Source organism: Pongo pygmaeus, chromosome 19 (genome assembly GCF_028885625.2).
Source record: "Pongo pygmaeus isolate AG05252 chromosome 19, NHGRI_mPonPyg2-v2.0_pri, whole genome shotgun sequence".
NCBI classification, from domain to species: domain Eukaryota; kingdom Metazoa; phylum Chordata; class Mammalia; order Primates; family Hominidae; genus Pongo; species Pongo pygmaeus.
Window position 1 is genome coordinate 25796464 of NC_072392.2, and position 27045 is coordinate 25823508.

Here is a 27045-nt window from a genome sequence, read left to right on the forward strand (position 1 = left end):
CTTGCATTTTACTTAAGAGTTGTCTGGGTGGTCATAAAATCAAACCACCTGTTTAGGGATAAGAAGTACTTAGTGGTAACAGACATCAATAAGACAGAGCACATCTCCAATGTCCCCAGAAGGAGAAGATGCATAAAGAGCTATCACAAAAGGTTAAAACTAAAGGAGAGAAGAGGGATCAGTGAAACAGGAAGATGTGTACAGTGATAGTTCTGAGAAAGGTTATTTTACCTTAAAATGGCTTTTGTTTTGTTTTGTGTTTTTTTTTTTTTTTTTTTTTGACACGGAGTCTGGCTCTATCACCCAGACTGGACTGCAAGCTCCGCCTCCCGGGTTCACGCCATTCTCTTGCCTCAGCCCCCCGAGTAGCTGGGACAACAGGCACCTGCCACTACGCCAGGCTAATTTTTTGTATTTTTAGTAGACGGGGTTTCACCGTGTTAGCCAGGATGGTCTTGATCTCCTGACCTCGTGATCCACCCACCTCGACCTCCCAAAGTGCTGGGATTACAGGCATGAGCCACCACACCCAGCCCCTAAAATGGCTTTTAAGTATTTTCTTGAATGAAAACACCAGATATATTCAACACCAATACTAACACAAAAAGACTTGGCAGCTTGGCGAGGTGGCACACACCTGTAATCCCAGCATTTTGGGAGGCTGAGGCAGATGGATTCATTGAGGTCAGGAGTTCAAGACTAGCCTGACCAACATAGTGAAACACCATCTCTACTAAAAATACAAAATTAGCTGGGCATGATGGCGGTTGCCTGTAATCCCAGCTACTCAGGAAGCTAGGGTGGGAGAATTGCTTGAACCCGGGAAGCAGAGGTTACAGTGAGCGGAAATCACCCCACTGCACTCAAGTCTGGGTGACAGAGCAAGATTCCATCTCAAAAAAACAAAGCAAAACACAACAAAACAAAAAGACTTGGCAAAGAAAGCATTGCCATTCTTAAGATAACAATTTTTTAACCGTTTCCAAATTAAGGTCCAAGTGTCCTGACCCCCACGTCTAAGAGATCATTGCTAGTCACAAACGTTCAGGAAAACAATAATCCTAGCTTGTACTTCCCAATAACTAATTAGAAGTGTCTCTTCTGCAATTTGAATCATCTCCAAGGAAAAACACTGTTGTAAAAAATAAATATATATAATTATGTACATATTATGTACAATTTTAAATATAGTACAGATATTTTAAATATATTTCATTACATTGATATTTTAAATATATTTCATTACATTGATGTACTCTCAAAAATAGTAAACATGCAAACTAAACTCCTAACTGTTGTTTAGACCACACTATAGACACATGTAGTCAATAACGTTTCTCCTGAACTGTAATCTCAATGAAATAAACTGATCTTTAACCCAAAGAAATGTGAAGATCAGCAGCATGGGATTACATTTCCTTTATAATGGCTTTAATCAAGTGTAACTATACTGCTGAGTATAACTACAATTGCATTAAATTGCAATTTACTTGAGAATATTCAAGAGTCCTTAAACTTTCAAAATATAAATAAAACCTAACTTAATATTAAAAACTGATTTTCAACAGAAAATGTTTTTACCTTGTATTGAAATTATTAGACACACAATTACCCAACTTAAACCTGTTTCAGTTAGATATTTTTCTGAATCCAGAAGCTAGTAACGTATAATCTCTGTACATAATATCTTTACAAAATAGTTTTAAATGACATATTTACAATCACTTAAATTTTGTTTTTGCTACCGATTGACTAGTGATAATTCATACAATATCCTCATTTTTCAAGTAATAAGCTATTTTATAGCAGTTAGCATTGAGATTGCTCCACAATCAATTTTCCTCAAACTATAATTTTCTTCTTCTGAAATCCAAATTAATCATAAATAGTAATCTCTCTCTCATGGAAGGACAACTGAGAAGATGTAATGGGTGATTAGTGGACAATTATCTTAGTTCTTTTTACAAAATTAGAAGACTTAATTTTTAAAACAAATTCAAAATCTTTTTTATATTTGAATATCTTATCCACAACTTGGATATGAAAACATATTTTTTATGTTTCTATACTGTAGTTTTGAGTTATCTTTGTGCCATAATCAATTATGGACAAAAAATAAAAATACTAATACAGCACAAGATTTAAGAATGAAACATAATCCTTACCCCTTCCCCCTTTCTGAAAAAGATTATAATAACAAGAATGATTATAAAAATGCATATGTAGCATAAAAACCATTTTCATATCCTGATTCTATTGCTGATAATAACGATATGGCATCTCTTTAAAAAGAAGATAACTGTGACATTTAAAAAATATAGCCACGAATACTTTGAATGTCCTGACATCGAAGGGTAGACATCATGTTTCTTCCCCCTAAAGTCAGACAGGCTGTGATTGCTTAAACTGAGTATTAAAGTAATTCTATGTGACTCCCGAGGCAAGATTATTAAAGGCAATACAGTGACCCATTAACTGAGACACTCAGGAAAGCTACCTGTATGATTCCATGCTGTGAGGAAGTTCAAGTTACATGAAGAAGCAATATTCAGACACTCTGGTTAAGAGATTATTTTGAGCCCAGCTTTTAAGTCATACCAATGCAGGAGCCCAACATGTAAATGAAGCAGCTTTCAGAAGATTTCATGGTCCAACTAAATTCATTCCTAGACATCTAGGACTTCTCAGAGGCCCCAAATATTGTAGACCACAGAAATGTCACCCCACTTTGCATTTTCAACCCCCTGACCCCAAAATATATGAGAATGACAAAATGGTTATTGCATCATGCTACTGAATTTGAGCAGTTTGTTTTGCAGAAATAACTAGCAGAAGCAATCACAAATAGAAATGTTTTCTTTCTCCACAATTTGGAAGATGATGGTCTTAGACAAAAAGGAAAGAGGAGAAAATGTGGCATAGCACAAACCTGAGTCTTCCATTTGATAGCTGTCAATTTTGGCAATTGGTATTTAAATCATGGATGATATTCTCATATTCTGGGCATTTATGAAAGGTTAAATTAGATAGCATAATTAAAGTATCAGACATAACTGTGCTTTCAAAAAAAATGCATAATTATTTCATCCCTCCCATTATTAAATAAATGTTAATAGGTCTTTTTATAGGTGAAACATTATTGCCAGAAAAGAAATTCAAACTATATAAATAAGAAAAAAATAATGTTTGGCTTTTTTGAAATTAAGGAAAATTTCATAGTGAAGAGGTATCGGCAATGCAGTCTACAGACATTAAAAAATCATTAATTTTAATAAATATATGACTATCTCACAGGAAGAATACAAAGTTTCAGATACACAGGTAAATAAAATGGTTGCATTTCCAGTCCTCATGGAATTTAGAATCTAGCAGGTAAATAAATGGGAATCACAGACAATTTTTAACCTGATGAATTTTTAATAAAAAGATCACAATACCATTGGAATATAGAGCAGCAAAATTTGCCCTTGTCTCCTTGAAAATAAACCATTAAACTGATTCAAAATAATAAACAGTAGCTAGTAAATATTAGAGAAGTATGCCTTGAAGCAGCAGCAATAGACATAAAAAGCTGTGCGAAGAAAGAATGCAGAACATCTTAGCGAAATCGAGAGACAACTAGTGTGTTTGGGTCATAGACACCAGTAAGCGCACGTGACTGGAGAGAGAAGTCAGGGCTATATGAAAAGGACCTTTAGTAGATTACCGAATTTCTCTTAAGGGCAATAGTATATTATTCAAAGGGGTTAAGCAAGTGATTTCAGATATTAGTTTTAAAATGTTACCTAAAGAACGCACAATCTATATGACTCTCCAGACTAAAACTCTTAGGGATTTTCATACTTTTTTTCCCTTTTGATGCTCATGACATACCGTAATTCAAAGAAGGTTTGGGCATTATTCTTCTATAATTACATAATGGACATAAGAATACTTGATTGAGGATTTGTACTGTCATGCCCTGATTTAGGAAACAAATATAAAGCCTTTTTATCACACACGATACAACTGGCAAAACTATTTAAATTTATCGCTATGTTGTTTCATGATTTTTAAAAAAAAAATCCTACAAACTGAGTTTCCACTCCAAACTCTATCCCAGGTATAGCAGGAAATTTCATAGAAATTAAGATTGGTTAAGTTTTGAAAAACTAGTATGTATCTTTATATAATTACTAAACTGAAGAACAAAATATTATATTACGATAAACCTCTCATTTTTTGTCATAGGTTCAAATGTCTATATATTTGCTTCACATTTAACTATTGACACTTGGATGTTTGGTTAATAGGCCTTGATATTGTAAGGCTTGAATTTATATAAATCTTACCTCCAGAACACACAATATAACAACTACCTATCCTATACAGAGGATCCAGATATTCTACCTATGTCTTTCTGGTCTCATTCATAGAACTTATTTCTACTACTGGTACACTCTTCTCATGAGAAAACAAACAAAAACAAAAACAAAAGTCTACTTCCTCTTCACTCTCTTGCTTCTGCTCCCTGTCTCATGAATTCAGTTTGCTGCTTCTTTGCTCATGGAAAGGTTGCTTGGATCCAGAATGTGACTTTCCTTTCTGTGGTGCTGGCTCTTCTGCTAGCTTCTTTCCTTTTATCCTTTTATTAAAAACTATTCTAACGTATTTTATTTTCAGCATATTTTCTACCAACATTCATCAGACTTAGTAAGGAATCTCTGATTAAAGTTCAGCATTATGGCCATGTAAGTTAAATGAAAGTTGAGTATATTCAACATGTATAAATATTGGCATAAGCATAGCATCCAAGGACATACTCTTACAAGATAACTAAAACACTTAACTTTGATATGTGAGAGCTTGTTTTGAAAATGAAACTCTACACCCACACACAAACAACATTTACCAGAAAATTTTCAAGTTATTTTTTCAAAGGAATGTCACCTACTATGATCACAAAAGTTGGATGTCAGGAGTAATTAATTATCTCATACTTTTAGCCACAATGCTTAGACAGTAGAATTAAAAGTTTTAAATTGGGACATAAATCTGAAACAAAAAGTTAAATTGGCTCTGTGGGATCTTATGTATAACTAAGAATGCTTATATTTTTCATCAAACTATTCTCTTTTAAAGGTTTGCTTTATAGCCAATTAGTTTTGCTGTATTCCAAGTCATATATTTAATAATGAGAAAAAAAGTTTTCTATATGTTGTTTTAGAAGAGATGGAAAGCACTTCAGAATTTTGATACATAGTTTTTTTCTGACAGTAATTTTTCACTTTGTTACAAATTCGAGTGTGTCAACATCTACTCTATATATTAAAGTCTATTCAACACATGCATAATAGAATTAATATATTTCCATTATATTATATATAATGGAAATAATATAAAATACAAATGACTGCAAATAAGTTGACAAATTGCTGAAAGTTATTTGCTAGAACATGAAAGTCAAATAATAAAAGTTGGGGAATACCAAAATATCATGTGTTTTTTCTGTCTGGGGAGATTGATTACTTAATCCACTTCTTTTTAAAGCTTCATGAGCACTCAAATATATTTTGTAACTCTTTCTGAATGAAAAGATAATATTCATACAATGAATGTCAGGGTTTCATGTTGATCTTCCTATTGTCTTTTGTTTAACAAAATAACCTTTCAAAGTAACAATATAAAATAAAAATTATCTGAATATCTAGTAGACTTCTCTTGGAGAAAGAAATACACTGAGACCCAATTTGCTGTAGAGAGTGACATTCCAATACATATTTTAGAAGAAATTAAAGAAAACCTTAATTTCCTTGCATAAGAAATAAATGCAGAAGTTCCACCTCTAGAATGGCAATGTGAAGAGCTCCAGGGATCTTTTATAAAATTGTTGAAAATTATAAAACAACCATCACCGATGTCACCAGAAAAGTCATACTGGTACGTAGAAAATGATGAAGTATTTATTCAAGAAAATCTACTGAAACTCACTAAGAACAGTGAGAGTTTTTTTGCATTTGATCCACAACCCATTCTTACCTCTCTTTCTCACAGCCTATCTTGATATAAAATCTACTCAATGCAATGTAGCCAAGAAAACAGGACTTTTACTAGACCCTATAGAGGAGCTATGGTATCTTTTTGGGAGTAACAGTACATTAGAATTTTTCATTTCTACCCCCACCTGCTGCCACTACCTGTTCTTGAGGTGCTTTTGTTGAATGTGGCCAAGAAGTAGGATGTCACTTCTTCCCACCAGCTTTAATTCATGGAATGAGGACTGTTTGGGTGCAACACACTGAGAACACTGAGCACTGATTGCCTTCTTTCTGGTTTCTAAGGCAAAGTTCTCATTCCAGGAGTGGCAGACTGAGATTAGCAACGGCTACTTCTCATCCCAGCGACCCAGTCTCAAAGTAGGGTTTGTCACTCTGAGAGGAGAATGCTCCTCTCTTTGCTGCAATCACCAGAGCCAAAGCTCAGAAGTTTTGCCCAAAGGAAAGGGCAGAACATACAGCAGAGTGTGTAAAGCTTTTCCCAAAAGAAGAATCTGAGGAAATTTCAACTTCATTGAACAACAATGAAGTGACGGTAAAAAGCAAGTAAGTGAGACTAGCACTTTATTACAGACAAGCTTTGAAACAAAAGTCAGCTAGTTTACCAGGAATAACCCAGGAAAAAGACAGCTAAGAAGAGCCCTTCTGTTGTCAGGAAGAAGTTTCAAATGCTGAACAAATGAAAAGACCTGAAATAATAAATAAGACTGTTAATATAACAAAAGTTCTAAATACATAGTATGTTTCTTTTTATCTTTTTTTAAGATATAAAATTATGTCAAGTGTGTTAGTCTGTTCATGCTAATACATATATATATATCAGAGACAGAAATTTGTAAAGCAGAAATTTATTTCTCATAGTTCTGCAGGCTGAAAGTTTAAGACCAATTTGCTGGCAGGTTTGGTGTCTGCTGAGGTGCCTTGAATACTGCATCCTCCAGAGGGGATGAATGCTGTATTTTCATATGGTGAAAATTATGAAAAGGCAAATGGTCCTAATTCCCTCCAGCCCTTCTATAAGACACTCATACCATCCATGAGGACAGGTTCCAGCTCTTAATGCTGTCACATTGAAATTAAGTTTCAACATGAACTTTGGAGAGGACAAAACAACAAACCATATCATCAAGTAACAGTTATAACAATAAATTATTGGGTACATAGCATAGATGTAATGTGTACAGCAATAATAGCATAAACAGAAGGAGAGCCAAAGTATACAAAAGTGAACAAAAGTAAAATTTTTATATACATAGATCAGTAGAATTGCTATGCATCTAAAATTGATTCTGTTAAGATGTATACAGTAAACCCTAAAGTAACAAGGGAAATATCGAAAAAATATAGATAAATTATTAAATTTGAATTAAATGTTTTATAAAAAATACCTAATTCAAAAGAAAGCAGTAAAGGAGGAATAGAGGGATGAAAAGACATAAGGTATACAGAAAACAGAAGTAAAATGATGGATGTAAATCTAACTATACTAGTAACCTCAAGTGAAAATGAATTTAAATATTCAAATAAAGGAAATATTGTCAGACTGGAGAAAAAACAAATTAATTAAACAAGATGCATCTGCATGTTGTCTGCAGGAGACACACTTTAGGTCCGAAGATGAAAATTCATAAAAAGAAAAGGATGGAAAAGTTGTATGATGCAGGCAGTAACCACAAGAAAGCTGGAATTGTTATGTTAATATCAGAAAAAAATAGACTTTGAAACAAAAGGGGTTACAGAGGTAAGGAGAGATTTCATAAAAATAAAAGGACCAATATCCCAAATATAAATAATTCTAAGCATATGTATGTGTGTGATGAAAGGCTTCAAAATCCATTGACATAGAAACCTCCAAAAATGAAGATTAATTAGACAATTTAACATACTTCTTGCAGCCTTGGATACTCACTTTCACAAATGGATAAAATGACTAGGCAGAAAATCAACAAAGAAATAACACTTGAACAATACTATAAAATAACCAGACTGATTAGATATTTAAGGAATACTGTAACAACAGTAGATTCTCAAGTGCACACGCAACATTATCCAGGAATACCATATCCCAGGCCATAAAATAGACCTCAATAATTTAAACATTGGAATAATACAAAGTATATTTTCAGACAATAATTGATTAAAATAATAAATCAGCACTAGGAAAATTTAGGAAACTCAGAAATTATGTGGAAATTAAACAACATGCTATTAAATAACCAATGGGTCCAAGAAGAAATAAATTAGAAAATACTTTAAGAATGCATATCTCCTATGTGATGCAGTAAAAGTAGTTCTCATACTCAAAAATTACATTCTCTAACCTGCCACCATAAGGCACTGAAAAAAGAGCAAATTGAAACTACAGCAACCACAAGAAAGTATTAGGGATATACAAATTACTGAAATAGAAAAACAATTGAGAACCTCAACAAAGCCAAAAATTGTTTCTTTGAACACATCAACAGTGGCCACAATTTAAGTAGACCGACCAACAAGGAAGAGAAACTATTCAAGTATTAATGAAATTTTTAAAAGGACACTAAACTTACGTAAAAAATTATTATAAAAGTACCTATGAACAATTATATCTAAAATTTAGATATTTTTTAAGAACTCTACGAATTCTAAGAAAGATTCAAATTAGCAATAATGAGTCAAGAAGAAATATACAATCTTATCAAGTAAAGGGAATAAGTTAGTAATCAAAGCTACCACCTCGGGAAACAATGACAACAGCAACAAAATCTTCTAGCCAAGAATGCCTCTACCAAACTTTTAAAGTTGAATTAATACAATTATTTACAAACTCTTGCAAAAAAAAATAGAGAATACACTTCCCAGTTTATTCTATGAAGCTAGTATTACCCTAATAACAAAACCAGACAAAAGCATCAAAAAAAAAACAAAAAAAAAAATTACAGAACAATATCTTTAACAAAAATAGATGAAAAAAATCCTCAGCAAAATGCTAATGACCAAAATCCAGCAATACATAAAACATAATATACTATTAACCAGGCAGGACTTATCTCAGGAATGCAAGAAAAATATAAAATAAATGCATCATTAACTAGAGTCAATTATACTGAGTTTCATTTTCCCTATTGATTACCTACTAAGTTGCTTCCAGTTTTACAGTATTTTGTACTGCCATTCCTAGACTCATATCTGGACTGTTTCACAGTATCCGACTTTAGAGAATATAGAGGGATAATCTCGGAAAAAGAGAAACAATATTGTTCATTGATTTTAAAAGCATATATATACACACAAGTAGTCAAAAAGTCATTTTAGCCAAAATGCATTCCATGTCAAAGTAAATAAAATAACGAAATGATACCATCAATCAAAAAGAGATGAGAAAATGGAGAAAATGAATATTGGAAAATAGAGTCACTGATTTAATTGTTGGATTTCTGGTGAAGCAGGTAAACAAATTAAATTCTCTTCTGTAGAGTTATCCTATCTAGGGCCACATGTCTTTAACCTGGCACCAACGAAGTACTAAAACCATATAACAAAACATTCTTTTATTAATTCCATATTCAAATGATTTTCTGGTATACATTTGGGTCCTCAAGTAACTATCTAGAAAGAACACTTTTGTTAATTTAAAAGGAATATTTCAGTTCCTACGCATTTCTTTACATTAACTGGTTTAAACACCGATCTCCGTTAATGTTAGTATACCCCCTACCCAAAACTGGATTAATAATCAGGTATCTGGGCAGGAAATGCTGTGCCGCAGGGTCTACTAGCAGTGAATGAGGAAGAAAATGATTCTTTGTGTCTTTCTGTAGTAAGGCATTCATAGCTTCTGTTTTACAAAGCATAATTATAGCTACCAATATTTTGGAGCCATAAGTCATCAGTAAAAGGCTGTATTTGTGTGCAAAACATTTGATATAAAAAGTTAAGGCTGTCCCAGTCTTATTTTATTTTGTTATAACTTTTCTAATTACATGGTACTGTATTTTCAGATGAGTACACACAATGAAAACAATTAAAAAAACAAAATTACCATTCACAGTTTGCCTTCTTTTCATCAAATTGGTCTCATGTCATATAAACGTTATTTTAGACATGCAGTGTTCCTCTGTATTCACAGCATCATCACTCAAGATGGTATTATGGTGAACATTTGGGTCATTACACTGGCTTATACTTTAACAGATTGCTATGAAATTGGATCTTATCCTTAAGCTCCAATGTCTGTATGGCCCTGATAATGCTGAAAATGCAGTCCTCATTGTACCTAACCTTAGGAAATGAATAAATGGCTATATGGAGTCCTGCCTCCCTTTGTGCTTTTATATTCCTGAGGGCATAATTTTGTAATACTTCACAGAATATGTCAAAGACTAATTGTGAAATAGTTGGATGTAAGTTATTTGGATGTCCCTGATTACACAACATCTGCATGTAAGATAATACACTATTTTCAATTATGATTTTCTCAAGTTCTCAAAATACAGGATTGGCTTTTAACTGAAGCTATTTCTGTGTGCAGGCATAATATCATTTGTGCTATTTTCTTATATTTATTCTGTATATTAAAAAGACATTAATTAAAAGGGCTTTTGTGCTTATTTTAGACAATAAAGAAATTTATTATGAAAGTTTACACATAAATATGCTGGATAGTCATTTCATAATAAAGTATGACATTATTTTATGTCTCCCCAAGGGTAAAGATCATTCAAGCAGAAGTATCTCCTGTATCGGTATTTATTCACCTAAATAGACTGTTTGGGTTAAAATTTCAATGAAAGGTCATGCTTATATCACTGTATAATTTAGTATATGCATGGATATTTATCTGTTCAAAGTAGAGATGTAGTTGACATGAAGGGATCTCTGCCTACTTCACAAAAGTATGACCATGAAAATATCATTTCTATAATACTCCCTCCTTATGGGAGCTATCCCTTTGTCACTCCAACCTTGAAACTGTAATGTCAGAGATTATAGTATCTACTTCCCTGTGCAATACTTTTTGATCCAAGTAATAGATCCATGATCTGAGAATAGTCAAAGTGCATCTCAGATTTTTCAAGAGTTGGAGAGAGTGAAGGTTTCACTTCTGATGGTGTATGTTGTAAGAATGAGTCTGTATCTGTCAGTGCCAAAGTAAGAAAGATGGAATAAGAATAAAGCTGATGGTCAGAGAAGAGGGAATGAGAGAGGTAGCATTGACTATTTAAAATCCGTCCTGAGGTCAGACCCACAAATGCATTTTCTGTTATTTTATTTCAATACTGATAAAACCTTTTTATATTTATAGTTAGTTCAAATTAGTTTTTTCTATTTCAATTGAAATAACAGATGTAAAAAAACACAAAAGTACCCCATTTCCCCTTGCAGATGTATTATTCTGAAGCTAGACTGATGTTGAAATACTCGAGGTCAACCTAAAATGATACTATTTTACTGATGCCTTCATTTTTAGTATCTTTTCCTTAGATTTTACAAGAGGTAAAAACATCTAGTACAGATAACGTGTTAACTTTTGAGGTTGCTTTTTGTCTTATCTGGTGTGTGTGTGGCTGGGACAATGGAACACAATGGAAAGACTGAAAATGATACAACTCCAAAAAGCTGTTTTTACAGTTTGAAGCCTAGCCTCAGAGTAAAATCCCAATACTATCATGCAAAAAATTACTAGGTTTGCACCAAGTATGCATAGGTTGGAAAACTAAAAAGGCCTATTAAAAGCCCTATAAGAACTTTATTAAGTGTTTTAATAAAGGTAAAGTACAACAGAAATAAAATGCAGGAAATCATTGAAAGTCTGTCTTTCAGGACCCTTTCTCAGTCTCACAGACACATTTTATCTGTATATTATGAACCTTCAAGATTTGAGCTTACTATAATAATTTAAAGGAAGTGCAGAAAAGTCTTTATAGCAGGCTCTCTCATACATTGCTGGTCATATTCTTAAGCCACGTTGTGTAAACCATCAAACTAAACATTCTCAACGATGTAGACCAGTTGGCACTAAACTTAAAGCAACATATTATGAATCGCTAACTAGCACATGCCATTTTCATCTTGCTCACCGTCAGTGTTATGCTTCCAATGCATCTCTAGATATAAATATCAAGCTGTTCCAGTCCAACTGTAAAAGCCCTCTCTTATGTAGCCATACATTGACATATATGAGAATATAAGATGTGTTGAGGAAAAAGTATCAAAGGATTGAGAAATCTACATAAAATTTAAAAAGAATTAAGAGAAAGCCAGGCTATATTTAATGTCATCAAAGATAATTCTAGTGCATTGGCATTTTTTTCACGTGACTTTTCCCCTTGACTGATTCTCTCCTAACTAGTTTTAATCAATTTTATAGAATACTTTGCATGTAAGGCACACATTAGTCCAGTTCAGTTTTACAAACTTATAAAGCTAGATTATCACCCTACACAATCAAATATAGAATATTCCCTTCACCTACACATTTATTGCACGACCTTTGCCAATGAAATTCCCCACTTCAACCCCAGAAAGGTTTAATGCATTCTGTCTTGGGAATTTCAAATTTTATTAACATGCAAGCATACAGTATTTATTATTTAGTATCTGCCTTCTTTCCTCTAGTATATGATAAAAATTCCCTTTAATTTTTTTTTGTATAAGGGAATGACAATCCTTCAACTGTAAAAACTAAACAACATGCCACCCAATTAATCACATGCCTTAGGGTATATTTCTGAAAAATAAGATACATATTTTAAAAGCAACTTTATTAAAACTCAGGGCTGTAAATGTATGTATACAAATACAACACTAGAAAATAAAGTTGTTTCCAGGCCGGGAGCAGTGGCTCACACCTGTAATCCCAGCACTTTGGGAGGCTGAGGTGGGCAGATCACGAGATCAGGAGATTGAGACCATCCTGGCTAACACGGTGAAACCCTGACTCTACTAAAAACACAAAAAATTAGCTGGGCTTGGTAACCTGTGCCTGCAGTCCCAGCTACTTGGGAGGCTGAGGGTGCAGAATGGCGTGAACCCGGGAGTCGGAGCTCGCAGTGAGCTGAGACCATGCCACTGCATTCCAGCCTGGGCAACAGAGCAAGACTCCGTCTCAAAAAAAAAGAAAAAAAAGAAAAGCTTCTGCAAAGCAGAAGCAGCAATCAGTAGAATAAAGAAACAGGCCGGGAACGGTGGCTCACGCCTGTACACCCAACACTTTGGGAAGCTGAGGCGCGCCAATCACGAAGCCAGGAGATCGAGACCATCCTGGCTAACATGGTGAAGCCCTGTCTCTACTAAAAAAACAAAAAAATGTCCGGGTGTGGTGGCAGGCGCCTGTAGTCCCAGCTATTCGGGAGGCCAAGGCAGCAAAATGGCGTGAACCCAGGAGGCAGAGCTGGCAGTGAGCGGAGATCGCGCCACTGCACTCCAACCTGGGCGACAGAGCAAGACTCCGTCTAAGAATAATTAAATTAAATTAAAATTTTTAAAACATGAAACAACCCAGAGAATGGAAGCAAGTATTTGCAAACTATGCATCAGGCAAGGGGTTCATACACAAAATACATAAAGAACTCAAACTGCTCCAAAGCAAAAATACAAATGATCTTATTTAAAAAAATCTACCCGAAACCTTTGTCCCCCACCATTATTTCCCTACCTTCTTTTCCCGACTGCCTTTGGCCCCCTCCCTCTCACCACCCTTTTTCTTCCACCATCTGCCCCCAAAACTTCATCATTTTTTGCCCACCCTCATTTCACAAAGCCTTCTCTACTCTCGTGCTCAACACCCTTTTCCCCATCCGTCTACCCAAACCCTTTTCCCCAGTTTCTTCCCACCGTCTTTTCCGCTTATCCCTGGCCACCCTCTTTTTCCCCCTCCCGCTCTCATCACCCTCTTTTGCTCCTTTAAGCAAAAACATTTTCCCCTGTCTTTTCCCAAAACCTTCTCTCCACTCCTGCTGGTCACTACCCTCTTTTCCCCCTTCATCCACCCAAAAACTGTTTTCTTCATCGTCTTTCCCCCTGTTCCTCCTTGCCATTCTCTTTCCTTTCTCCATCTACCCAAAAACATTTCCCCGGTCTTTTCACAAAGCCTTCTCCCCACTCCTATTCACCTCCCTCTTTCCCCCTCCATCTACACCCCAAAACTTTCCCCCTTTTCAAAGTCTCCCTCCTTTACTGCTCGTGCTCTTCTTTCCCCGATCCTGCTTGCCACCCTCTTTTTTGCCCTCCATCTACCCCAAAACATTTTTCCGTCGTTTTCCCAACCCCCTATCCCTGGCTCCCCCTCGCCACCCACCCTCTTTCCTCCTCCTCGTCACCCTCTTTCCCCACTATATCTGTCCAAACAATTTTTACCCACCATCTTTTCTTTCTCCACCGTCTTTCTTTCCTGCCACTGTCTGTTCACAAAACCTTGTCTTCCTCCTGCTGGCTACCCTCTTTTCCCTTCTCCCACTTGCCACCCTTTTTTGCTCCTCAACACAAAAACGTCCCCCACCCCACTGTATTTTCTCCCCACCGTCTTTTCACAAAACCTTCTCTCCCTACTGCTACCCCATTTTCCCTCATCACCTCCCTGTTTTTCCCCCTCCCACTTGCCACCGTCTTTTCCACTTCCATCTACCCTTAAACTTTTTACCCACCGTCTTTCTGGCAAAACCTTCCTTCCCTCCCACTCCCCACCCTGTTTTTACACCTCCATCTACCCAAAAACTTTTTTCCCCACCATCTTTTCGCCAACATCTTTCTGCAACACCTTCTCCGGCTAAGCTATCCTTTTTTCGCTTTGGCACTAACTACCGTCTTTACTCCCCTCCATCTATCCCAAAACTGTTTTCCTTCTCCTACCGCTCCAGCCGCGCTGCTATCTCTCCGTTGCTGCCAACAACCGCAGCGAGGCGAGCCGCGCTGCCGCGGCTCCAGCCTCCAGCATATGGCAAGTGACTCCTGATTCCTAGTCCTCTACGTCGAGCAGCCAGTAACTCCACAGCAAAATACAGTAATCTGAAAACACATGATCGCTCTTCAGTATCATTTATATACTGCAGTTATGCCCACGGAGGTTCCTGGACTACATGTTTTGATTGGATGAGAAAAAACCTCCAGGCTTACTCTGATTGGACTTTATGATCATGTTCTGATTGGATAAGAGCAAGTCTTAGCACAACCAATCACAGAATGAAAGTAAAGTCCAATCAGAGTAGGCCTAGAGGTTTTTTTCTTGTCCAATCAGAACATGTAATCCAGGAACTGTATTTGCATAACCTCATATATAAAGTATGGTGAGGTCTCGTCAGGTCATTTCAGGCTTTCCTGTGTCCAGCCCTGCTGGATAGGAAACCTCATAATAGTAGAGTAATTTGAAAAGTGTGGCATTGGCACAAGAAAAGACAGACAAATCAAACTAGTCTAGAATTGTGGACAAGTAGGAATATACTTTATAATGAAGGCGGCTTTGTTTTTCTTTCCTTTTTTTTTTTTTTTTTTTTGAGATGGAGTCTCACTCTGTTGCCCCGGCTGGTGTGCAATGGCATGATCTCAGCTCACTGCAACCTCCACCTCCCAGGCTCAAGCGATTCTCCTGCCTCAGCCTCCCAAGTAGCTGGGATTATAGGCGCATGTCACCATGCCTGGCTAACTTTTGTATTTTTAGTAGAAAAGAAGTTTCACCATGTTGGCCAGGCTGGTCTCAAACTCCTGACCTCAAGTGATCCACCCGCCTCAGCCTCCCAAAGTGCTGGGATTACAGGAGCCACCACTCCTGGCCTTCTTTTTCTTTGTTTGCTTTTTCAGTTCCATAGACGCATGCAAAGAGTAACATAACAAATGTCCATCTACCTACCATCTGTGATTACAAAACTTAGTATTTTATCATTCTTGCTTCAGAATTATTTAATAAAGACAATACTTCCTCTGCACAAATGCTTACCTTAAAACCACTCTTGAATTCTTTTCACAATTGACTTATGAACTCTCAAATTTAAAACCATGTGTTTTTGTCTTTATATTCCTCAGACATTTATAGAAAGGTATTTACTGAGCGGTTACTATGTGCCAGATATTATGCTGTTTTTATATACTGTTTTTACTTTATATAGATAATTACATTATTTGTCACATATTAACCTATTTTAAATATAAAAATGATGTATTAAATATAAAATTAAATATATAATTAAATTAAATTAAATATATAATTAAATATATAATTAAATATAAAAACATTAATGACGTATTAATGTTTTCAAACCTTGGTAACTTTTATTAAGTAAATACTTGAGAGGAAGCTTTTACAGGTAATTGTGGTTTTATTTATGTAGCTATAGTTATAATTTATTAGAAGTACACTTGGTGTTTTAGTTCTTATTAATTCTATTTTTTTCCCATCCTGTTTAGATGGTTTCCTAGAAACATGATTATTTATTGGCTTTGATCTCACAGTCTGGTGAGGACGTCTTTGCTGATAATGTCAAGTTCAGGTTATCCTCCCATCCAAGGAGCATTCAGCACAGAACAAAGTCGTTATCCTCCTCACTCTGTAAAGTATACGTTTCCCAGCACCCACCACCAGCAGGTAAGGAACAAATACTATGCCAATTGCACATGTTTTTTGTGTTTTTCTTTACTTTTCCTATTTAATACACATGTTGGTAGAAACCACCAAATTTACCCTTTTTTTTTTAAGTGGCAAGAGCTATTTACAAAGACGAGGAACCAAAGGTTAGGAATTAATTATTTCTGTCTTCTTACTATGGCTTTATGCCAATTTCAGGAGTTGAACTTGTCTTTGCTTTGGATGACAGGAGTTGATAAATAGAAAACTTATCAATTCTCTAGAATTTCTAGGGTAAGACCTATATTTATACTCCCAAGTTGTGGTTGAGTTTTCAGCTGGCCAGATAACTTGGCATGTCTCGAGTGACGGCCAGGATAAAGACCCCTGTCTTCTTGAGAGACTGATGGTAGGAAGATGTGTATAGTAGGTAGGAAGGAAGGGATGGTAGACAGGAAGGAAGACTTTATCATAGGAAGAGTTTGTAAGAGATTGATTTACCTTGTGAAAAATAAAGTATGAGGTAAAATAATCATCTCAGAGTAGACCAAGGATATGGGTGTAAGAGGTTTAAAGAAAAACAGGAAAGGATGGGATAAAACGGTCATCTCAGAGACTAAGAAAGCAGATTTGTCATCAGAATGTACTACGGGGTCCTACTGAGGACTCCTGTGAAGTGCAGTCATGATTGCAGAGTTAGAATGGGCATTCCCACGTTGTTCCTGTGTAGGGAGGCATTTAGTCTTTCACCATTACGTGTAATGTTAGTTGCACGTTTTTGTTGATGCCTTTTTTGGTTGAAGAGGTTGCTTTCTGTTCCTAGTTTGAGAATTTCTGTCATGATTGGATGTTGAATTTTGCTTGTGTCGTCCCCCTACCCCAGTGTTATTCATCTGATTACCAATTTTCCGGATTATTGTTGCTGCTGGTTTTTTCATAAAATCAGGCCGGGCGCAGTGGCTCACGCCTGTAATCCCAGCACTTTGGGAGGCTGAGGGGGATGGATCACTTGAGGTCAGGAGTTTGAGACCAACTTGACCAACATAGTGAAACCACATCTCTACTAAAAAATACGAAAAAATTAGCCAGGCATCATGGCAGGCACCTGTAATCCCAGCTACTTGGGAGGCTGAGGCTGGATAATCACTTGAACCCGGGAAGCAGAGGTTGCAATGAGCCAAAATCGTGCTGGTGCACTCCAGCCTGGGCAACAAGAGTGAAACCCCGTCTTAAAAAAAAACAAAATTAACTTTGCAGTTGAGTTTATATATATACACATATATCTATATTAGAATGCACTCATTATATGTGTACATTGTAACAAATTTTGACAAATTCATAAACTCATAGAACAATCACCAAAATGAAGATGAACAACATTTCTAACACTCCAGCACGTTCCTTGGCACCCCATCCTCCTTGGCACCCACCCGTGTCAGTCCTCCTCCCCCACTTCCTACTAACCTCAGCTCCTAGGAAACCACTGATCTGCTTTCTATCATAAAATATTGTATACGTTCTGAGCTTCATGGGAACTCTTTTGTCTATGACCTCTTTTGCTTCCCGTAATAGTTCTGTGATCTATCCATGTCTGGCATGTCTCAGTTCATTCCTTTTTATTGTTGAGTATGGGTATACCACAATTTGTTTATCCAGTCACCTATTCCAGTTTTTGATTATTATAGGTAAAATTACTTAGGAAACATATATCTATATATTTGTTGTATCTAGATTATTAAAAGAAGTATTGCCTCATTTTCTTAACAGTATCCTTTGGAGAGCATACATTTTTTATTTTTATCAAGTCCGATGTACTTTTTTTTTGAGACAGAGTCTTGCTCTGTCACGCAGGCTGGAGTGCTGTGGTGCCATCTCAACTCACTGCAACCTCTGCCTCCAAGGTTCAAGCAATTCTTCTGCCTCAGCCTCCTGAGTAGCTGGAATTACAGGCATGTGCCACCACACCCAGGTAATTTTTGTATTTTTAGTAGAGATGGAGTTTCACCATGTTGGCCAGGCTGGTCTCGAACTCCTGACCTCAGGTGATCCGCCCTCCTCAGCCTTCCAAAGTGCTGGGATTACAGGTGTGAGCCACTGCACCCAGCCCCGATGTATTATTTTTATTGTTCATTCTTTGTGCTTTTTGTGTCAAACCTAAGACATTTTTGCCAAATTCAAGGTCACTAAGATTTTCACTTACGTTTTCTTTTTTTCCATTTTTGTTTTGTTTTGTTTTTGTTTTTGTTGTTTTTTTGAGACGAAGTCTTACTCTATCTCCCAGGCTGGAGTGTAGTGGTGCAATCTCGGCTCACTGCAAGCTCCACCTCCCGGGTTCACACTATTCTCCCGCCTCAGCCTCCCGAGTAGCTGGGACTACAGGCACCCACCACCACGCCCAGCTAATTTTTTTTGTATCTTTAGTAGAGATGAGGTTTCACCCTGTTAGCCAGGATGGTCTCAATCTCCTGACCTCGTGATCCACGCGCCTTGGCCTCCCACAGTACTGGGATTACAGGTGTGAGCCATCGCGCCCGACCAATTTTCACTTAGGTTTTCTTCTCTAAGTTTTATAATTATAGGTCTTTCATTTAGGTAAATTACCTATTTTGAATTAAAATTTTTCATGTGGTGTGGTAAGCCTTGAGTTTCAGCCTTTTCTGTGTCAAGAATGATGTTAGCTTGGAGAGTGCTCTTTACTCTGGTGTTTTCTTAAGGGGTTTGTGTAGGATTGGTACTTTTCTTTGAGATGGAATCTTGCTCTGTCATCCAGGCTGAAGTGCAGTGGTGCGATCTCGGCTCACTGAAGGAGAATTGTTTGAACCAGGAAGAGGAGGTTGCAGTGAGCCGAGATCACGCAATTGCCCACTGTAGCCTGGGTGACAGAGTGAGGCTCAAAGAAAGAAAGAGGAGAAAGAGGTGAGAGAGAGAGAGAGAAAGAGAGGTTCAAGCGATTCTACTGCCTCAGCCTCCTGAGTAGTTGGGACTACAGGTGCGTGCCACCACACCTGGCTAAATTTTGTATTTTCAGTAGAGATGGGGATTCACCGTGTTGGCCAGGCTGGTCTCCAACTTCTGAACTCAAGTGATCCGCCCGCCTCAGCCTCCCAAAGTGTTGGGATTATAGGCATGAGCCACTGCGCCTGGCCTTTTCTTTCTTTTTTCTTTTTCTTTCTTTCTTTCTTTCTTTCTATCTTTCTTTCTTTCTCTCTTTCTTTCTCTCTTTCTTTCTTTCTCTCTTTCTTTCTTTCTCTCTTTCTTTCTTCTCTTTCTTTCTTTTTTCTTTTTCTCTCTTCCTTCCTTTCTTTCTCTCTCTCTTTCTCTCTCTCTTTCTCTCTCTCTCTGTCTCTTCTTTCTCCTCTTTCTTTCTTTGAGTCTCGCTCTGTCACCCAGACTAGAGTGGGCAATTGCATGATCTCGGCTCACTGCAACCTCCTCTTCCTGGTTCAAGCAATTATCCTGCTTCAGCCTCCCAAGTAGCTGGGATTACAGGAACCCGCCACCATGCCTGGCTAAATTTTTGTATTTTTAGTACGGTTTTGCCATGTTGGCCAGGCTGGTCTCGAACTCCTGGCCTTAGGTGATCTATCTGCCTCAGCCTCCCAAAGTGCTGGGATTTCAGGTGTGAGCCCACCACGTGTGGCCGGGATTGATACTTTTTCATCCTTAGATATTTGATAGAATTTATCAGTGAAACTGTTGGGTCCAGAATATTTTTTTGTGGGAAGAATTTAAATATGAACTCAATTTCTTTAATAGTTATAATTCAGATACTCAATTTTTTCTTGAGTTAGTTTGGGTATATTTTGTTGTTTAAGGTATCAGATTTATTGACATAATTCATCACAATATTTCCTCAACATTTCAGTGCCTTTGAGATATGTTGCGATGTTGTTCCTCATGTTGATAATTTTTTTTTATTATTTTTTAATCAGTCCGCCTAGAGGTTTATGAGTTTAATAGATTCTTGAAGAACTAGCTTTGGTTTCAATCATTTTCACTATTTTTCTATTTCACTGATTTCTACTCTTTATTGTTTTTTTCCTTCTCTAATTGCCTGTGTATATATCATTTCTGACATCCTTCATTATTTTTGTGTATTCAAGTTTTCTTCTGATATTATTGTGTTTTTGCCTGAAGCACTTCATTTCTCTCAGTTTACGTCTTTTGGCAATTAATTCTCTCAGCTTTTATTTGCCTGAAAAAGTTTTTATTTCTGAGCACTTCATTTCTCTCAGTTTAGGTCTTTTGGCAATTAATTCTCTCAGCTTTTATTTGCCTGAAAAAGTTTTTATTTCTGAAGACAATTTTCACTAGATATAGAATTCTAAGTTGACAGTTTCAGTATTTTAAGAGATGTCATATCATTGTATTCTGGCTTGTATGGTTTCTGACTGGAAGCCTGTGGTCATTCTTAATTTTTGTTCATTAATGTATAAAACACATTTTCCCGCCTGTGGCTACTTGTTTTTTTTGAGGCATTCTTGCTCTGTCATTCAGGCTGGAGAGCAGTGGTACGATCTCGGCCCACTGCAACCTCCACCTCCCGGGTTCAAGCAATTCTCATGCCTTAGCCCCCTGAGTAGCTTGGGCTGCAGGCACGTACTAACATGCCCAGCTATTATCATTATTTTTTTTTGAGACAGAGTTTCACTCTTGTTGCCCAGGCTGGAGTGCAATGATGCTATCTTGGCTCACCACAACCTCCACCTCCCGGGTTCAAGTGATTCTCCTGCCTCAGCCTCCCAAGTAGCTGGGATTACAGGCATGCACCACCATGCCTGGTTAATTTTGTATTTTTAGTAGAGACTGGCTTTCTCCACGTTGGTCAGGCTGGTCTGGAACTCCTGACCTCAGGTGATCCATCCGCTTCAGCCTCCCAAACTGCTGGGATTACAGGCGTGAGCCACTGTGCCCGGCCCCAGCTAATTTTTTGTATTTTTAGTAGGGACAAGTTTTCGCTATGTTGGCCAGGCTGGTCTCGAACTCCTGGCCTCAAGTGATCTGCCTAACATATTCTAATATTTTTCCCAGTGTCTTTTTGTTTCAATTTTTCTCTTTTTTAAAGCATACTGAAGTTTAAGATGTTTTTACTGCCATCAAATCTTTTTTCTATAATGTTTATTAAACTTTATGCCTAATTGCCCTTTCTTCCCTGATGTCAGGGAAATAAGTACCCATACATTTTGTGTTTTCATGCAATGAAGAGTAATTTAAATGATAATAAATGTATCTACAATTTGTTTTCAAATGGTTCAGCCAAAATGAAGTTTTATACACATACACAGACACACACAGAAAGCAAATATGTTAAAATGTTAACTCCTGGTGAATCTAGATGAAGGATAAATGAGTGTCCATTATACTGTCCTTCAACTTTTAAGTGAATTTGAAATTTTTCAAAATAGTAAGTTGGATGTGGAAAATTCTTTGCCGTAAGCTAGAAATTAGCTAAGCTTCTAGGTGTTTTGTGACCCACCTTATCATATGAAATATCTTTATCATACAGTAGTCTGTGGGGTTTATAAGAAATGTTCTGCTGCATTAAAAAAAAAAGAAATGTAAAAATATAGTGAATAAAGGTCATCTTCCATGGCTGAATACATTACCACAAATGTAATTTATACAATTCTGTTTTTTAGCAGAAAAATGTCTTAAAAACTGATTCATTAAAATGAGACATGTTGTGTTGTAGTGTGACCCATTTCCATGTTATAGTTGAGAAACTGGATATTCAGAAAAATTAAGTGACCTAAGTAGTACCTCCTGAGTTGGAATTAACCCAGGACCCCTGACTCTAGTCCTGCTTTTTTTCCTCTAAAGTGTAAACCATGACTACTATTGCTAGCTAATACTTCTCTTTCCGTCTCCCTCTCCCCATTCTCTCCCAACTGCCCACCTCCAGAAGTAAGGATTTAAAAAGAACTAACATTTGTTAGATTTTTTTAAAAATGTTAAGCCTCGGTATATCATTTATAGAAGAGTTAAATAAGTTTGAAAGAAAAAATTACCTACAGTTTTACCACGTAAAAGTTGTTAATATTTTCATGTTTATTCTTCCCTATTTGTCTATTATTTTAATTTTAATTTAATTTTATTTTATTTTATGGGTTTTTTTTTCTTTTTTTTTTTCTTTTTTGCTGCTGCTCCTTGTGGAACAGGGCTAACCCATAGGCAGTGTGTCCAGAGTCATCCCGTACGAATATTTTAATGTGCTCATTTGTACATTCTGTTTAACTTTACTTTTGCTTAAATACGTGCTTAGCTTCTTTTTGTGCCAACAAGTTTACAACTGTATTGTTAGTGGCTACTTAGTATTCCACATATGAATAAATAAAGTTCACTGATTAAATAAAGTTATATATTTAATCAATCGTCATACATTTAGGTTACCTGTTTGTTCAGAAGTACGGTGTTGTGACATGCATTTTTTTTTTTTTTGAGACGGAGTCTCACTTTGTTGCCCAGGCTGGAGTGCAGTGGCATGATCTTGGCTCACTGCAACCTATACCTCCTAGCGATTCTCCTGCCTCAGGCTCCTGAGTACCTGGGACTACAGGCACATGCCACCAAGTTCAGCTAATTTTTGTATTTTTAGTGGAGATGAGGTTTCACCATGTTGGCCAGGCTGGTCTCGAACTCCTGACCTCAGGTGATCTGCCCACCTTGGCCTCCCAAAGTGCTGGGATTATAGGCGTGAGACACTGCAGCTGGCCCTTACATTATTTAGGCTTTTTTTTTTTGTATGTATTCTTACTTATTTTCCTAAGGTAGGTTTCCTTTAGTATAATTAATTACAGACCAGGTTGATTTTTAAGGTTCAGTGGGTATTTCCAGATTGTCCTGCAAAAGAGTAGGGCCAGTTCTTAACTCCTGAAAACAGCGCATAAAGGTACCCACTTCTTGGCTGGGCGCAGTGGTTCATGCCTGTAATCCCAGCACTTTGGGAGGCCGAGGCAGGCAGATCACCAGAGGTCAGGAGTTCGAGACCAGCCTGGCCAACATGGTGAAACCGCATCTCTACTAAAAATACAAAAATTAGCTGGGCGTGGTGGCAGGCGCCTGTAATCCCAGCTACCCAGGAGGCTGAGGCAAGAGAATCACTTGAACCTGGGAGGCGGAGGTTGCAGTGAGCTGAGATTGCGCCATTGCACTCCAGCCTGGGGGACAAGAGCGAGACTTTGTCTCAAAAAATAAAAAATAAAAATAAAAATAAATAAAGGTACCCACTCCTTCTGTATCCTTGCTGACACCACGTTTATTGTTTAACAAAAAGATTGTTAATTTGATGAATGATTGTTTTTAACTTATACTTATTATTTCGTAGTAAAATTTAACATTTTTTAATTTGTCTATTGGTTATTTTTCCTGTTTTGTAAATTGTTTTTTCATATATGTTGCCCATTTTTCTGTTGGTTTATTTTATATTGAGTTGTTAGAGTACATGTTTTGCAAATGGTTTTCCTATTTAATCATTTGCCTTTTTAATTTGTTATTACTGTTTTGATAAGCAGAAGATTGTGTTTTTGCATGTGCGGTTTTTTTTTGTTTTTGTTTTTGTTTTTTGAGACGGAGTCTTCCTCTGTCACCCAGATTGGAGTGCAGTGGTGCCATCTCTGCTCACTGCAACCTCTCCCTCCTGGGTTCAAGCCATTCTCCTGCCTCAGCCTCCTGAGTAGCTGGGACTACAGGTGCCTGCCACCACGCCCAGCTAATTTTTGTATTTTTTAGTAGAGACGGGGTTTCACTATGTTGGTCAGGCTGATCTTGAAATCCTGACCATGTGATCTGCCTGCCTTGGCATCCCAAAGTGCTGGGATTACAGGCATGAGCCACTATGCCCGGCCACTGATATTTTATTTAGATGAAACATACTGGTTTATTTTGGAAGCCAATGACCTCATGGATTTACATCTTAAGAGAGGAATCATAAACTGTAGGGCTTAAAGCTGCCAAAGATTGACTGTATGCCAGATGCAAAGGATATTGGAGCTTTAACTCTATTAAGTCTATTAGAATTGTTATTGCTTTTATTGGTGCTTTCCTTACAGAATTGTACAGGTTTTAGGGTATAGCCATAATCTTATTTTCCCAGAAGGCCTCTTAGATTCAGTGCATACTATTACAGAATATGAGGCTTTTCCTCAGTGTATATTAGCTGAAATATCTGTACTAAGGTGTTTTGAAGCAACTGTCCAGTTATGTCCTGTATGCATTCTTGGCTCAGAACTATTGACTTCTCATAGTTCCTTAATCACTATTTAATACATTTTAGGATTCTGTAATCCTGTGAGCTACCCTTATTGTAGGTTTCTCATAGTCTAAGTAAAATTAGTACTCTAAAAGTTATCTGTTTTATAATATTGCTTATATCTGTACAGCAGACTGGAAATTAATAGGGTGTGTGTGGATGTGTGTTGGAGGGTAGTGGATTTTGGGCGAAGGGGCTTTCATTCTGCTACAGCTCTGCTGATTTGGAGGTGTAATGGGATGTTTTTGGCTAAGGAAATGTTACGTATGCTGTAGTTTGGGCTTTATGAAAGTAGGCCCAGAGATAGTAGCAGCTGAAGTTCCTAGGTCACTTCTCTGACTTTTGTACCTCAGTTTTGGTTTGGAAAGCCTGAAAACTTTTGATAGGAACACTTGGCCATGTTATGGTTTTTAAGCTGGGTGGACACACAGGTTTTACCTGGAATAATACTATTTCCCAGCCAGTTGTTCAGACCATTTGAAGAGCCATTGCAAGGAAACGGCTGAGAAGTTGGTATCTTCCTTTGTCATGATTGCATTATTTACCTATAAATTCTCTATAATTTCAGTATTCTTACACTAGAGGCTGATCAACACTAACTCACCTGACTTTGTATAGCTTTTAGGCTCTTCAAAATAGTACATGGTATATCTAAACTATAAAAGTGAGGTGAGAATTTGCATATATGTAAATATGAAAGTTACTACTAAAGGTTTCATTAGACACATAATACACATGGCTCTGCTGTGGTTTAAAACTGACTTTTTCATTTAAGGCAATCTGGACTCTGTTAGTGAGAAATAAATTGTTTTTCTTGGTTCTATTCTCTAAAGGATCCAGCATTCGGAGGCAAACATGAAGCTCCATCCTCTCCAATTTCAGGGCAACCATGTGGAGATGATCAAAATGCTTCCCCTTCAAAACTTTCAAAGGAAGAATTAATAGAGAGTATGGATCGTGTAGATCGAGAAATTTCAAAAGTAAAACAGCAGATCCTTAAACTGAAAAAGAAACAAGTAAATGTCTTTGCCTAATATATTCTAAGAATGTATGTTTTTCTCCCTACAGAAGATATTTTTGAGTTTTCCATATTTTGAAACTTTACATAAAAGGAGTCATGCCTTATATATTCTGACTTGCTGGTTTTTGCTACTATTGTGGTTTTCTTACATTCATTCATTTTCCTTGCTGCACTGTCTGATTCTATGATTTTAGAGAGTGAAATTTGTTTGTCCATTCTATTTTTGATTTCTTTTATAATCCATACAATGGTGCCGGTTTTTGGTTCACATGTAGAGATTTTCCAGGGCATGTGCCCAGGAATGGCAGTGCTTGGCCCAAGATTATGCACAGTGAACTATTTAATAGATGATACCAAATTTGCTAAGAAGTAACACCATTTTACATTCCCACTGGCAGCTTATGTGAGTACTGGTTTGTGCACATTCTTGCCTTTACTTGATATCATTTTTTCAGTTGGATATGAGATAGTCTTCTCTGTGGTTTGGAAGGAGGCTGAGCTTATTTTCATTTGTTTATGGGTTATTTGGGTTCCTTATGTGCATTGTTCAAGTCTTTTGTCTATAGTCTCCTATTTCGTCATTGAAATTTTTAGGATTTCCTGAAGTCCCTTGTCAGATGTGTGTATAGAAGATTTGCCTAGTTTGTGGCCTGTAACTTCACTTTTAGCCCAGTATCCACTCTAAGTGTTCACTAAGTGCATTTTTTTTTCCGGATTTGGAGTCTCACTCTGTCACCCAGGCTGGAGTGCAGTGGTGCGATCTTGGCTCACTGCAACCTCTGCCTCCCAGGTTCAAGCGATTCTCCTGCAACAGCCTCCTGAGTAGCTGGGACTATAGGCGCTATAAGTGCTTTTAATGTATTCATAAAGTTGTACAGCTATCACCACTCTCTAACTCTAGAATATTTTTATCATTTCTGAAAGAAACTCCATACTTACTAGCAGTTACTCCCCATTTCCCCCTTTCCCCAGCCCCTGGCAACCACTAGTCTATTCTCTGTCTCTATGGACTAGCATATGCCAAATATCAGACAAAACAGAATCACATGTGACCTTTTGTGTTTGGCTTCATTTATTTAGCATGTTGTCCTGATTCATCCATGTTGTATCTTGTGTCAGCACTTCATTGTTTTATATGCCTGAATCCCATTGCATGAGTATACTAGTATACTATGTTTTCTTTATGCATTCATTAGTTGATGGATAT

At 36.9% G+C, this 27045-nt stretch overlaps 1 protein-coding gene across 1 annotated transcript; it reads left to right on the forward strand.

Annotated features, from left to right (window-relative positions):
* Nucleotides 1-16463: 16463 nt before the first annotated feature.
* Nucleotides 16464-25943, forward strand: LOC134738752 (putative nuclear receptor corepressor 1-like protein NCOR1P1). The gene is made up of 2 exons (XM_063656956.1): nt 16464-16590; nt 25651-25943. Exons 1-2 carry the CDS (start codon nt 16483-16485, stop codon nt 25849-25851), a joined length of 309 nt encoding a protein of 102 aa, XP_063513026.1. The 5' UTR covers nt 16464-16482; the 3' UTR covers nt 25852-25943.
* Nucleotides 25944-27045: the final 1102 nt, after the last annotated feature.

Excerpts from the sequence above, each read along its gene's own strand:
- LOC134738752 (XM_063656956.1), top strand. The coding sequence starts at position 16,483 with ATGTCAAGTTCAGGTTATCCTCCCATCCAAGGAGCATTCAGCACAGAA. Across the intron at positions 16,591-25,650 it reads CCAGCACCCACCACCAGCAG|GATCCAGCATTCGGAGGCAA; the intron begins GTAAGGAACAAA and ends TATTCTCTAAAG.